Below are 15302 nucleotides of genomic sequence, written 5' to 3' on the forward strand. Positions count from 1 at the left end.
AAGTTTTAATTTGAAAGTTATCACTAAAGTTATAACTTCAACACAATTAAATTCTGCATCATGTATCAATTTGTGAATGTAAAAATGTACTTCAACATTCTATTAATTTAGGCTTTTATGCATAATATCCCCTTGATGAGTACATTCAGAAAATATCTATCAGAATTTCAAAAATTATCCCAGCAGGTTTTACTGCTATTAATTCCAAGAATTATATTTCCAGATATTCTTCCTTTGATACTTATTGATATGTCTAACCCTATACATTACTGCCTTGTATTGATTTGTGAGTGTAAACATGTCACTCACCCATCTATTAATTTAGGCTTTTATACACACTATCTCAATGGGTTTATTCAGAGAATATCTATCTGGATTTCTAAAATTAACAAGTATTGCCGGTTTCATTTCGGCTGCTCCCTTCCCATCCAGCTCTCTGCTATGGCCTGGGCAAGCAGTAGAAGATGGCAGAGTGAAGGAGAGAGGGAGAGAAAGAGATCTTCCACTAGCTGTTTCACTCTCCAAACTGCCAGACAGCTTGGGCTGGGTCAGGCTGACCCAGAAGCTTCATCAGGGAATCCCATTTGGATGCAGGTGTCCAAATGTTTGGACCATCTTCAACAGCTTTCTCAGTTGCATTAGCAGGAATCTGAAGTGGAGCAGCAAGGATTGAACAGGCACTTCCATATGTGATCAACCCTCAGTTTAAGTTGTGATAATCTCTGTCATTCCAAGCACATTCCATTTAAAAAAAATTTTTTTTTAACTTATTTGAGGAGAAATAGAGAGACAGAAAGAAAGGCCTTCCATAGTTATACAAACTATCTCGATGGGTGTAGTCAGAGAATATCTATCTGGAATTCAAAAATTTACAACTGTCACCTCCCAAATAATTATTCATTTCAATCAAGAGAACTTTTGTGTAATTTGAGATTGATCCAATTGCTTTTAACTAAATCACCTGAGAAGGTGTTCACCCAAAGAATGATGGGAAACAGTGCCCCTCCCCCTAGTCCTCTCTGCTACAGTAATCCCATCAGGGCGGGGCTTGCTCCTCTTGTATAAAGGTCTCACCCAGTCAAGGTGTATTCAGTTCTGAGGCTTGGTGTTGAATGGGCTGTGGAGACCTTCTGATCCTCCAGAACCCAGGGAACTCAGAGCCACCTACCTGACGCAGGATCCAATCCAAGAAGTTGCAGAGGACCAATTCCAATCGTCAGGTGAGTACTGGGTCCAAAGAAATGAATTGAAGATTTTTACCTTAAACCTTGAAAACAGAGGAATTTTCATTTTATGACTTGGCAATAAGCAGTCTTCTGTTGCTTTCAGGCATATGTTCATGTGTCTAAGAAATATATATAAGTCATCTGGGGGGTGAACCAATGGAAGGAAAACCTTTCTTTCTCTCTCTCACTAACTCTGCCTATCCAAAAAATAGAAATATGTATAAAAGTTTTTGCCTATTATAATTTTGTATCTTATAAATTAATATATTTTCTGTAATTTTCTGATGCCATATGCATCAAATGCTGAAGTTCTGGCAAGGTTGCCATAGAAAATCTTCTTGTGGAATCTGTAAAATGATTTCTCTACAGAAATTTTACATTGCAGCCAGGTTGTCTAATGATGGTTTAATCTAAGCTAGGAAGGAGCCAGAGCTTATTCCAGGTCTCCAGTGAAAGGCACAGGGCCAAGCTCTTGAGCCATTTGCCAATGCTTTCTCAGGCATGAAAGTGGGGAGCTGGATTGGAAGTGGAGCAGCTTGGATTACACCACAGCTCCCACATGGAATGCCAGCATTGTGAGCTGTGGCCTAACCCTTAGGCCAGCCCCTAAGTTAACCATTCAAGAAAACATCTGAGACCATGGAACAAGGTCTTGGGGCCACTTTGGGAAAAAAAAAAAAAACATAATGGCAGATATTCACAGTGTTGGAACAACCCAGAGAGCAGCATCTAAAAGAGTGTAACTATGGGTGAAGGAGGTTTGTGGTGTAAACTACAACAGGACCAGAGTTCTGCAAGGAGGGTGGCAGCAGGGAGGAGGTGTTTCCTCTAAGGCAGAGGAGAGCCACAGGGACTTCTGCCATCCTCCCACCCTCTAACGTCTGCCAGTGTCAGCTTGTGCAAAAGCCTGGTGCTCTCAGCCCTCAGTGAAAATTTCTTGGAACAATTTACATCTGGTCAACTTCCCCACATCTCCCAAACCCAGTCTACAGTTTGCTTGTCTCTTAGCCCCTGGGTACTATTTTCTGCACCTTGTAAATCCAATGAATCACTTTTCCACCTTCCCTGTAACCTCATGATGCAAATCCAATTAGTTCTGAAGACAGAAGCTCTCTCATTGAGTGGATTTGGTGGGTGGGTCTGGTGAAATCCTGTCAAAGGGGACACACCCAGAGGAGTTGAGATCAGAAGAGAGAATCCTGAACTGGAAACAGCTGTGCATAGAACTGAAATGACCAATCACATCTGCACTTCCAAAGGTGAGACTACTCATCACACACACTTTGAGTATAGAATTTAGAGGACAGGCCTTCATGTTCAGTTTCTTTTACAAATATACTTGAAGTTTAATGATCAGATTACGGATGTTTTATCAAAGCAAATGTGTCTTTTCTACTAATTTTTTTTAAGATTTTATTTATTTATTTGGGAGGTAGAGTTAGTGAGAGAGACAGAGAGAGAGAGGGAGGGAGAGAGAAGTCTTCCCTCCAACGGTTCACTCCCCACTTGGCCACAACAGCCAGAACTGCACTGATTTAAAACCAGGAGGCAGGAGCTTCATCCCAGTCTCCCACATGGGTGCAGTTGCCCAAGCACTTGAGCCATCTTCTACTTGATTTAAAGGACAATTGGCCAGTTGTTGCCCATTGCTGTGGTTGACTGTTCACCTTTTCAGAATGTGACCATCCCTCTGATGACATGAACTAACTCTGGGAAAATGATATTTTCTCAAACTGGAAATGATTTGTGTAGTTTATTACTTGAAGAAAATGTTCAGGTTGAGGTTGAAAAGGAAACTCACCTGCTTATTGTTTTAGAAGCTGAGCATTCAACTTAACACTGATTAAATCAAATAATCTTCGATTAAGCCTGGTCTCATAACTGATTTCAGAAAAGTACCTCTGAGTTGCAAGGCAGAGAGGATAGACCCATAGTATGGAGTTCCACTGTTTTGGTGTGTGTTAAAGCTGAGCAGTCCTGCAGGAAATGAATAGCGTAGGAACTCAGAGAAGAGAGAGAGAGGAAGAGGATGAGGAGGAGGGGAGATGCAGAAAGAAATACTGATCTTGTGTTGCTTCTAGGCCAATAAGAAAATGAAAACAAACCTTGGAATCATCTCATCTTTTACCATCACCTTAAATTTCTCCAAATAAATTTGTTACGTACTGTTTATTATGTAGTTGAAAGGTTTATTTATTTATTTATTTGAAAGAGAAATTCTTAGAGGTAGAGACAGAGAGAGAGACAGGTCTTTGATTCTCTAGATCACTCTCCAAATGTTCCCAAAGGCCAGCACTGACCCAATCAGAAGCCAGGAGCCAGGATCTTCTTCTGGGACTCCCCATGGGTATGCTCAGTGGCCCAAGGACATTGGTCATCCTCTGCTAGCTTCTCAGGCACATCAGCAGGGAGCTGTTCAGAAGTAGAGCAGCCAGGATGTGGGCCCTGCAGCCCATGGTTTTAATCTGTTGCACTACAGCACCGACCCAGGTTACTTCCTTTAAACAACCATAATACATGTATTACTTTCTTATTTCTGTTAGATTGTAGACCCAGCATGTTTATACTCATGATGTGTAGGTTTGTATGCAGGCAAGTAGGGGAAGAAAACGGTACACAGTGCATGCTTTCTCTCTTCAGGGAAGACCACTTTATTTCTCTCTGTTTTTAAAGGATCTTCATCGAGACATGGATCCAGCCACGTTGCAAGTCTTCCAGCAGGAACTCACATGCCCAATTTGCATGAACTTCTTCCTAGACCCAGTTAGGATAGACTGTGGACACAACTTTTGTAGATCCTGCCTTTCTCTGAGCTGGGAGGAAGCCGAGACTCCCATGTGCTGCCCAATGTGTAAGGAGATGTCAGAGAAGACAAACTTCAAAACCAATGTCGTGCTCAAGAAGCTGGCTTCTGCTGCCAGAAAGTACCAATTGAACCAGGTCACCAGGTTGCAGGAGCAGGTTCCTGGTGAGCAGACAGAAGCAGCAGGGCTCCTCACAGAGGTGGACAAGAGCCTGCACTATCAGCCTCTCTCTGGATGCCCACAGCCCGAGATACATGACCACACCATGATGGAATGTGCTGCTGAGGAGTCCCGGGTGAGTAATGCCTCCAGAGCCATGTGGATTCTCTGGGATCCTGAACTAGAGAGAAAGGTGGGGATTTGTGGAAATGGAGTGGAAGTGGGTGAGAATGGAGACTGTGATGGTAGTGATTTTTCCCTGTGAATCCCAAGATGTAAATGTGTCCTTCCATGTTGTTACTCAATGGACCCCATATTCACAATTGGGTTGAGTTGTCATGAGGGGGAGCCAGCTTAGAAGCACTGTCCATGCAAGGCCAGTTGGTAAGGTGCAGTGCAAGTGGTCATCAGCAGAAACTTGGGCTTGTGCTGCAACTGTGACTGCTTCACAGCCAAGTAACATAAACACCGTTTCTAAGGAAGCAAATTTTATTGACTTTATTCACATTTTCTATTGTAAGTTTCATCTTTTATTTTTAAGATTTACTTATTTCAAAGGTAGTTTTATATGCAAACACAGAAAGCAAAAGAGAGAAAGAGAGAGAGAGAGAGCAAGAGAGAGAGATGTGCCATACATTTTGTGGTTTCCACCACAAATGCTCACATGACCAGGGCTGGGCCAGGCTGTAGCTGGGAGTCAGGATATTCTTTTGGAACTTTCCCGTGGGTGTCAAAGGCCAAAGCACTTGGGACATCTTCCGTTGCTTTCACAGACCATCAGAAGGGAGATGGAGCAGAGGTGGGGGGGGCAGGACATGAACTGCAGCCCACATGGCATACTGGTTTAGCAGGAGGCCAATGAACTCATTACACTGCAATGACATCCTTGTAATTTTCTACCACACTCAGTATCCCAAATCTAAGACTCAAATTAGGTCAACTTGTGAAAATATGACCACTCCACTTTAGTCACAATCACTTACATCAGAAAAAGAAGTCAGAATACAACAATTAGTAGTCTCAATACTATTCTCTCAACCACCACCATTTCTGATATGTAAGGAGGTAAAATATACAAGAATATATTCCATGTTGCTAAATCTTATCCTTATTCTGCAGGAAAAGCTTTTAAAGGAAATGGATACTTTATGGGAACTGATCCAGGAATTGAAAAACAATGTGACAGAGGAAATTAAAAAGACTCATTCATTCAAGGTAAGAATGAAAAAGATGTGCTTCAATTACTATAATGCTTACAATCACTATACTGCTTTGGCAAATTCCGTTTACCATGAAGAGTTTGTGATTTCCTCCCAGAAGCAGTGGTGGTTTCAAATGGTAACTCAGTGATCACAAATCCTGTGCCAGCCAAGACACCTAGTGAGAAGCATACCCTGGGGTATGGAAAACAGGTCATCCCAGATACTCCAAGTCCAACCCTGAAGGTTTCCACAAACCTTTTCCAACACTAAAGATAGCATTAAGTATGGCTATGAAGAAGCAGTGAAAAGTAGAATCGTATCAATTAAGAAAATGAAGTCATTAAAGAAAACTGTGTGACGTGGACTCTACCTAAATAGTTCTAATTATTTAGAAGAATCAGGCAAAGGAACAGAACAAACTTAAGTAGGCTTACATTACAGTCGAAAGAGTTGATGGGGTACAAATACTGAAGAAGCTTCAGAGAGGTGGTGGCAGAGGGGGGGAAGGGGGAGAATCACCTGAGATCATTTGGTGAATCTTGATTTAAACATAGAAAAAGACTAAGAACCTACAGGAGGCACGCACAGAAAAGACTTGCATATACTCAAGAGGTGTTGCATGGGTGAGGCAGAAAGTCTGCAAAGTACGTTTTGAAATGTTTTATTTAGTTGAAAGATAGAGTGATGAGGTGAGGGGAGCATCCATGTACTTGTATATTCCCCAGCTTACAATGGCTGGACCAGGCTGAGAAGAGGAGGTTGAAACTTCATCAGGGTCTCCATTGTGGAAAGTAAGGGTCCAAACACTTGGGCCTTCATCTGCCTCCTTCCCAGGCATGTTAGCAAGCAGATGGATGGGAAGTGGAACAGCAGGGACTTGAAGAGGCACTCCTATGGGATGTCAGTGTCTCAGGCAACTCTGGCAATAATATTGGCCGTTTCCATTTTCTGTTCAGCATGAGATATGTAAACTTTTTACCTAATATCTCTGCAGGAATATGTGTCCTTAAGGGAGCTGATGATAAAAGCTCAGTACCAGAAGTTGCGTATATTTCTCCACGAGGAGGAGCAACTGCAGCTGCAGGCCCTGCACAGAGAAGCACAGGAGATTTCCCAACAGCTCCAGGGTAGTGAAATGAGAATGACCCAACAGAAACACCAGGTGAAAAACACGTACAGAGAGCTGGCTGAGGTGTGTCACAAGCCTGACATGGAGTTACTCCAGGTGAGCAGGGAGAGTCCATGTTATGGGAAAGAAGTGCTTTTCTGGGCAAGGGCGTAAGAACCAAAAAATGATACCTGCACCTATCACGACTTTACGCTGCATGATTCAGGTCTACTGCCCTGTATCTTTATTTTTGCCCGATCGCTTGGTTCTGCATAGTCTGATAATCTTTTGGGTGCTTTTCTTTGTCACAATTCAGATAAGATAAAAGTCCCTGCATTGTAAGCAGGAAAACTACTCTAGAGACAATTATCCAGGAACTCAATGACCACACAAGGGTTACATCTTCGATTAATTCTCAATTTATTCTCCCCTCCAGGGGTGCTGATTGTCCAGAGGGTTATATAAGGCCTGTGCTATCAATCGGTTTGGCCCTGCCTAGGCAACCCCAGAATATTCAATAAATCTGCAGGATATTTATTTTTAGGTGATAATTTGTTGTGTCCATGAATGATGTTGTAACTATCCAATTGCCTTTCACAGAAATAATATTCCCTACTCTTGCCTCCATCGTCACTGGGGTACAAAACTGAGAACAATTTTCTGATGACATTGAGGCCTTGCCTTTGCCTAAGAAAGCTTTGATAGTCATTTGCAGTGAACTCCGATGTTCGGAGGTTTCCCTGCTTTGCAATAATGTTAGCAGCAGTCAGACCTCTCTCTGGAATGTGAGTGGGCGTGAGGGAACCTACAACCTAATCTTTTTACAGCTGCACATCTTCATCCTGAGTACCACCTTCTTAATTCACACAGAGGAAGTTCCTCATGGATCAGGTCATAGTCTGTTATTAACAGACTCTGATCCCTCTTTACAAGATCATAAGGAGAAAATATATTACTACAAATTAACAATGCAAGTATTTCATAGAGATCAGAGGAGAGAATTATCATGAATGAATGTTTTTTTTTTTTTTGCAGGATATGCGGAGTGTATTAGAAAGGTAAGTTTACAATGAGAATCTGCAATGTGTAAGAAAGTTGTGTTCTTGCTGATGCAGCAGATGCTTCTGTTTTGCATGATTTCCTTTGATCTTCCTGACTATTTACCATGTTGTTGGATAAGGGATTCTGAGGTCTTCTACTCTTTAGTGCCAGATGAGGTGTGGGTGAACCGAAATATACAAAAAAAGATTTGACTTTCTGGGCTTTATTTCGCCTTCTCTCTCCTCCCCTTCCTTTGAAACTATCCCAACCAACCCTTATGTACATATTATTCTGAGAAATCCCAGAGGAGGCCCCACCCTTGAAAGAGGGAAAGTGAGAAACACACAGGAAAGAGCAATTCCCACAGCAGGGAAGGAGGAGAGAGGATTCACTCCTGGGAGCAGCAGTGAGCAGGTCCTGCCCTCTGAGTCTGTCCCAGTTGCTGGCTGGATCAGGGGCATCAGCCACCTCAGCTCCTTCAGGACCATGGCTGCCAGTTTGGATTTCCATTCCCTTGCTTGGCAGAAAAGCTCACAGCCTCCTGGCTCAGTGCAGATCCTCCTGACTGTACTGTTGGGGATGTCTGTTGACTGAATTCCCATAGATTCTACCTAAAAGCCCTGCTCTCTGTAGCTACTCAGGATTTCTGTTTTACCTGAAGTCAAGTGAGGGATACAGGGGGCAGCCACTGTCATTTGAGAGGTTGAATAATGTCTGAGAAGAAAGAGGCAAATGGATGTGATGTGAAATTTAGAGAGAAGTACTAATTTTATCTCACCTAAGGTAGTGAATACATTTATTCTTATTAGATGATAATGGGAAAATTCCCAATGAAATATCTTGGATTTACAGCTGGTACTTTTGATTTGACCCTGCTATTGCCCTTTGACCTGGAGTGTCACTCGTGTGATTCCTTACAGAGCAGAGCTGGTGCAGACGCTCCGTCTCCAGGGGGTGAACCCAGAGCTGACATTGCGGAACATCACTGGACTCAGAGAGATGCTAAACAACTTCAGAGGTGAGCTCAGCCTCCATCCTTCCAGCCCTAATTTCCTTCTTCACGGCTTTTGTGCCTGAGCCATTTCCTATTTTATTTCATTTTGTGTCCCTGAAAATGTTATAGGATTTTTTGAAACTGCCTTCTCATTTTGTTTCATCACAATTCAATGATCTAAACTGAAATTTGTAATGAGCATGCTGATGTAAGCAAACTACAGGAAGAGTATCCAGGTCATTTGATTAAGAAGGGGTACAATGCTCACTTCTTAGAGCAGCAGTCAAAACTGTGGGTTTACTCCATCCACTGCAGGTTTTTAGGGAGAAATAGAGAGAAAGGGAGCTCTTCCACCTGCTGTTTTACTCCCCCAGAAGGCCGCAATGGCCATGGCTAGCACAGGCCAAAGCCAGGAGCCAGGAGCTTCTTCTGCTACTCCCACAAGGGTAGCAGAGGCTCAAATATTTGGGTCATCTTCTGCTGCTTCCCCAGGCCATTCTCAGGGAGCTGGATTGGAAGTGGAACAACTGGGACATGAAGCAGCTACCATATGGGATGCCCGTGTCAGAGCCATCAGCCTTAACCACTATGCTGTAATACTGGCCAGATCTTAAAGTTTAAATTTGGCACTTGTGGTTTTTCATTTGTTCTATAAGCCAAGTACATTTATGCTGCACTGCTAATATAGCTATTATCATTGATAAACTCAGAAGTATTTGACCAACCCAAAAAAGGAGAAATTCTCACAAGCAGAACCATTCCGGCTGGCACCGCGGCTCACTTGGCTAATCCTCTGCTTGCGGCCCCAGCACCCCAGGTTCCAGTCCGGTTGGGGCTCTGGATTCTGTCCTGATTGCTCCTCTTCCAGGCCAGCTTTCTGCTGTGGCCCGGGAAGGCAGTGGAGGATGGCCCAAGTGCTTGGGCCCTACACCCGCATAGGAGACCTGAGGAAGCACCTGGCTCTTGGCTTGGGATCGACGGAGTGCACCAGCCACAGCGTACCACCCGTAGTGGCCATTTGATGGGTGAACCAATGGAAAGGAAGACCTTTCTCTCTGTTTCTCTCTCTCTCACTCTCTCTCACTGTCTAACTCTGCCTGTAAAAAAAGAGCAGAACCATTCCAATACTATCAATGATTCTGAAAACAATTAAATGATGAGAGATCTGTGAACACAGTGCAATGATGTTAGGCCTGCAGTAGAGAGAGTTCAAGGACAGACGGTTGAAACCCAGATTGGGCTAAATCCACATTCTGAACAGATAAGCTGAAGTCAGAACATTCTTTAAATATACTACTTATTGGAGCATGAGTTTTATTTTGGAAATATTCAGATGTGTAGCTGATTTCCCATTTAAGATCTATCACATTTCAAAGTATTGTATTTACAAATGGAATTAAGTAAAACACTAAAGGATACTTTCCTAGCCAAGAAAGTAGAAGTTGCATCGTTGTCTCAATACATGCTATCGAGTGGTAGGCATTTGGCTCAGCAGTAAAGTGTCTTGGGCATCCTTACCCCATAGCACAGTGCCTGGGAATCAGTCCCACCTCAGCTTCCATCCAGCTTCCTGCTAATGCACACCTTGGGGGGCAGCAGATGTTACCCCCAATGTCTGGATCCCTGCCATCCATGTGGGAGACCATGTTTGGATGCTGGCTCCTGGCACAGGCCGGGTCCAGCCTTGGTCGTGGGTATATGGAGAGTGAGCGAGCAGATGTAACATTTCTCTGTCTCTGTGTCTCTATTCAAAGACATATAATTAAACATATATATTCAAAACTATTGAAATAATTAACACTCTAGATCAACCATAACCCTACTTCACACAGTGTGTGATATGTTTAAGCTCCTTTTCTTATTTTTCTCTGTTGTTTGATTATTTTTTTTTCCTGTAAATGCACTTGAACCTTTGATTTTCTCAGTTGAGTGAATCTCAATTCATTATGCTACCTTTCTTCTGTTAGTTTTCCTTGCAAAGTCGAGTGAAGTGAATCCACGGGCAGCAAAGTTTTGTCTTCAGGCCATGGAAACAACATTCATTGATCAGATTGTTCTCTTTCTACAGTGGATAATGGTCTGAGGAGGGAAGTGGCCCGCCGCTATGTAAGCTTCTCTGAAGATCTCAGAAGCACAATATTTGGAGAAGAACATCGCAGTGCTCCCAACCATTCCCAGAGAGCAGAGAGCTTTGCTGTGTGGGGTGCTCAGACCTTCACCTCTGGCCAACATTACTGGGAGGTGGATGTGTCATCCTCTTCCAACTGGATTTTGGGAGTCTGTTATGATTCCAGCACAAGTGATACCAGCAACATTATTCATTTTGAAGAAGCATTTCTCCTGGCCTCCCTGAAGAGTAACAACCATTACGTGCTCTACACCAGTGTTCCACCCTTAACTCACTATGTGAAGAGGCCCCTGAGTATGGTTGGGGTGTTTCTGGATTGTGACCATGGAACAGTGGGTTTCTATGATGTTGACAAAGGTGCCCTCATACATTGTAACGTTCCAACCCAGTTTACTTCTCCTCTGAATCCCTTGTTTTGGCTTGGTCCCCCATGACATGTCAGGTTTGATGATGATTCTTTGTGAACTCCCATATGGAGGAGCTCGCCACCCTGGGATATTTTTATGTGAGACAGCAGGATTGTTTTGGAGCACGTTGTAACTTCATGAGCACAGTGTAGTCATAATTAGAGCTTGGTTAGAAACCACACAGCATACAACTGCAATGATATATGAACGTTTTCTATTAAAATTTATTTTAGTAAAGAACTTTGAAACTTTCACAGTTATCTGACCCCAGTACTGTTTCATCATCCTGTAAAGAAATTCAGTGTCTATTAGTGTACACTCCCCGTGGGCATACCTCCTAACTCCAACACCTGAAAAATCCTTTTCTACTTTGACATTTGTGGGGTTGTATATTCTAAGCATCATATGCTAATAAAATGATAAAATATGTGGCTGTGGCATCTTGTTTTCCCATTTAGCTGAATGCCACCAAGGCACATCATCATGCAAACAGCCTTTCATTCCCATAGTTGACTATGTCTTGGGTAGTGGAGTGAAGTCTCTTCTCTCACTTTACTAAATAAAATGAAGTTTGCAAAGGTCTTTCTTCAAATCTGGCCTTTTGGGGTAGATGCAAATGCCTGACAACCAATCACTTCATCAAGTCCTGGTCATTCATTACATTTCAGCTCAATTTTTTTCAGGAAGCCCTTCACGACTGCAGAGATCACACACTCTAAGCATAACATCCAACATCACCAATAACATCCAACATAAATTCAAACAACTGGTAGTTAATGATAACTGCTCAGTACAAATTCCAAATTTTCCAAATGGAAAATCTTTCCTGGTGCTGTATTGCTATTACCCAGAGCACTGTTTAGGACATATCAGGCAAAACAAATGTAGTCAATGAGTGGACTAAAGAACAAATAAGAGGTTAGTATTGGGGCCGGCGCCGTGGCTCACTTGGTTAATCCTCCGCCACCAGCGCTGGTTCTGTCCCCGTTGCTCCTCGCTCCTCTTCCAGTCCAGTTCTCTGCTGTGGCCCAGGAGGGCAGTGGAGGATGACCCAAGTGCTTGGGCCCTGCACCCGCATGGGAGACCAGGAGGAAGCACCTGGCTCCTGGCTTCAGATCAGTGCATCGTCAACCCTAGCGACCACTGGGGGAGTGAACCAATGGAAGGAAATACTTTGTCTCTGTCTCTCTCTCTCACTGTCTACAACTCTACCTGCCACCTCACCCCCCCCCAAAAAAAAAGAGAGAGAGAGAGAGAGTTAGTATTAACAAAGTTATTCTAACATCAAGAACATTCATGTTTGGCTCAGTGGTTTCAGATCCACTTAGAATGGCCACATCTCTTTTTGGAGCACTTGGGGACATGTCCTGCTCCTCTGCATATTCTAGCTTCATGGTAACAGTGGGCACCATGGGCAACAACAGGTGATGGCTCAAGTACTTGGTTTCTCCCTCCCTCATGCAAGCCCCAGAAATACAACAGCCTGAGCTCCCAAGCTAGGAGCCAGGAACTTCTTCCGGATCCCCCACACAGGGCACAGGGGTCCAAGCACTTGGGCAATCTTCACTGCTTTCCCAAGCCATAGCAGAGAGTTGCATCAGAAGCAGAGCAGTTGGGACTCGAACTAGCACTCATATGGGATGCTGGCACTGTAGGTGGCAGTTTTACCTGCTTCCCCCAGCGCCAGCCCCTTGATGAATTTCTTCTCTCACTGTGTCATCCTTTCTATGCACGTGAATGGTTTTATCAGCTGAAGCTGTTAGTCATTAACTTTCAGATTGATCAAAAGCACAAACGAATATTCCAGATTCACTGTCCAATGACCCAGGCTGCACCCCTGCGTGGACTCTGAAAATTGGAGCCAGTTCTCCAGTCCCAAAGGTGCATAGTGCCCTTGTCAGCTCCAGATACAAGTACTCCATCAGAATTTGCAGTCAATATGTTAATAATAGCTTTATGTCCAGACACAATTTGAATGAAACATCCATCAGGGAATTTCCACTGTTTGATGTTCTGTGGCGAACCAGAGCAAATGTGTAATGTCTTGGATGTAACACTCCAGCTGTCACTGATCCTTTATGATTTGTTAATGGCACTCTCATCTTCCCAGTCACCGGATCCCATAATCGTATTGTAGTGTCATGGCTTCCTGTAATAATTTGTGGTTCTGCAGCTTGACACTTCACTGTAGCAACTGCATTTGTATGTCCAGAAAATGTGTGTACACTGGCGCTTGTTCTCACATCCCAAATCTGTGCAGTTGAATCTCGACTACAGATTACCAGCACATCGATTGTTGTGTACAAATCCAAGCCCTACACTGTGCTCAGATGTCCATGATAATGCCTTAGAACCTTAAAACTTTATTTTACACTGAGGGCTGAGAGTGCCAGGCTTTTGCACAAGCTGACACTGGCAGGTTTTAGAGGGCAGGAGGATGGCAGAAGTCTCTGTGCCTCTCCTCTGCCTTAGAGGAACCACCTCTTCCCAATGCCACCCTCCTTGCAGAACTCTGGTCCTGTTGTAGTTTATATCACAAACCTCCTTCACCCATAATTAGGGTGGTCACGGCTCTTTCAGATGGTACTTTCTGGGTTGTTTCACTGTCTCATGTTTGGTTTTTCAGGTCTTCCTTCACTCCCATACCAAATACCTGGCAGGAAACGCCCCATGGGAGCTCTCTGTCTCTCTCAGTCTATAGAAAGAAAGAAAGAAAGAAACAGGGTTAGCTACAATTTGAAGATTTTAAAAATTCATGGGTACTACATTCTACCACTTGTCTTCACCAATCATCATCCAATTCTATGGACACTTTCTTCATCTTTTCTACAATTTTAGTTGTCTGGGAATAATTCAAACAGGAAAACCAAGCTTTTTCCTAAGGACATTTGTCAATAATGGCGACAATAAGACAAATAAAATAATTTTGGAGGTATACCTATAATAATCCTAGGACTTGGTAATAGTCTTTTTTGTTGTTGTTGTTGACAGAGTTAGACAGCGAGAGAGAGAGAGAGACAGAGAGAAAGGTCTTCCTTCTGTTGGTTCACCCCCCTTCGCCAAATGACCGCCACAGCTGGTGCACTGTGCCAATCTGAAGCCAGGAGCCAGGTGCTTCCTCCTGGCCTCCCACACAGGTGCAGGGCCCAAGCACCTGGGCCATCCTCCACTGCCTACCCGGGCCATAGCAGAAAGCTGCACTGGATGAGGAGAAACTGGAACAGAATCCGGTGCCCCAACCAGGCCAAGAACCTGGAGTGCTGACGCAGCAGGCAGAGGATTAACCTAGCAAGCCGCAGCACCAGCCTGACTTCTTAAACCATTAATACAATCTTGATGTGAATGGAAGGGGAGAGGGAGCGGGAGAGGGGAGGGTTGCAGGTGGGAGGGAAGTTATGGGGGGAAAAAGCCATTGTAATCCATAAGCTGTACTTTGGAAATTTATATTCATTAAATAAAAGTTTAAAAAATGTTAAATACCAGATAGCAATATGAATCACATATCTAATACTAAATTTTCTAGTGAACACAAAAAAATAAACCAAATAAAATTAACATTAATGATATTATTAAATTTCTTATACACTAAACATTTTAAATAGCTATTGTTATAAATATTACTAATGTATTTTACATATTTATATGCTAATTTTGTGTGCAATGCACATTTTACACCTCAACCATCCCTGGCAATACACATTCTCTTTTAGTCACTTGTTGATTCAAGTTCTTTTGCTCTTCTTCTCTGTTTCTCTGAACTGTTTGGAAACATGCCTGCTCAGATGGGCAAATCAGTGAAGAATCGGCATACAGTGTAAAGTATGGTGCAGATTACAGAGTGGCACACTCTACCCAGGGATAGGGAATTTTCTTTCTGGCTGTTTATAACATCATTTGTGGCATCTTCTCTGCATTTATAAAAATACATCTGCATATGTTAAATGTCATCGGAGGCTCTGACTAATAGAACCGAGAACAAGATAATTCTTGTGAAAGCTGTTGGTGTTGTTTATTGGCGTTCAGTAATGAGTTCCATTGTCTCATTTAGGCGAGGAAGAGGTCCTGGGACATAGTGTTTGGTTACAAACAGTGGGGTGACGTGCAGGGGAAATGTACACTGTGCTGTAGAGATGAGGGACACCAGTTCCAATATGTACCTTTGATTTCTAAAACAACCTGAATCACGGTGGAAAAATGTTTCATTCTCTTCTAGTTTTGTATCTCTCCAATATA

General features: G+C 43.1%; 1 protein-coding gene across 1 annotated transcript; it reads left to right on the forward strand.

The window, feature by feature from the left end:
* Positions 1-3914: 3914 nt before the first annotated feature.
* On the forward strand, positions 3915-11224 carry LOC138846063 (tripartite motif-containing protein 64-like). Its single transcript, XM_070060627.1, has 6 exons — positions 3915-4325; positions 5309-5404; positions 6386-6616; positions 7535-7557; positions 8461-8558; positions 10603-11224. Exons 1-6 carry the CDS (start codon positions 3915-3917, stop codon positions 11094-11096), a joined length of 1353 nt encoding a protein of 450 aa, XP_069916728.1. The 3' UTR covers positions 11097-11224.
* Positions 11225-15302: the final 4078 nt, after the last annotated feature.

This window comes from Oryctolagus cuniculus, chromosome 1, assembly GCF_964237555.1.
Source record: "Oryctolagus cuniculus chromosome 1, mOryCun1.1, whole genome shotgun sequence".
Taxonomy (NCBI): Eukaryota; Metazoa; Chordata; class Mammalia; order Lagomorpha; family Leporidae; genus Oryctolagus; species Oryctolagus cuniculus.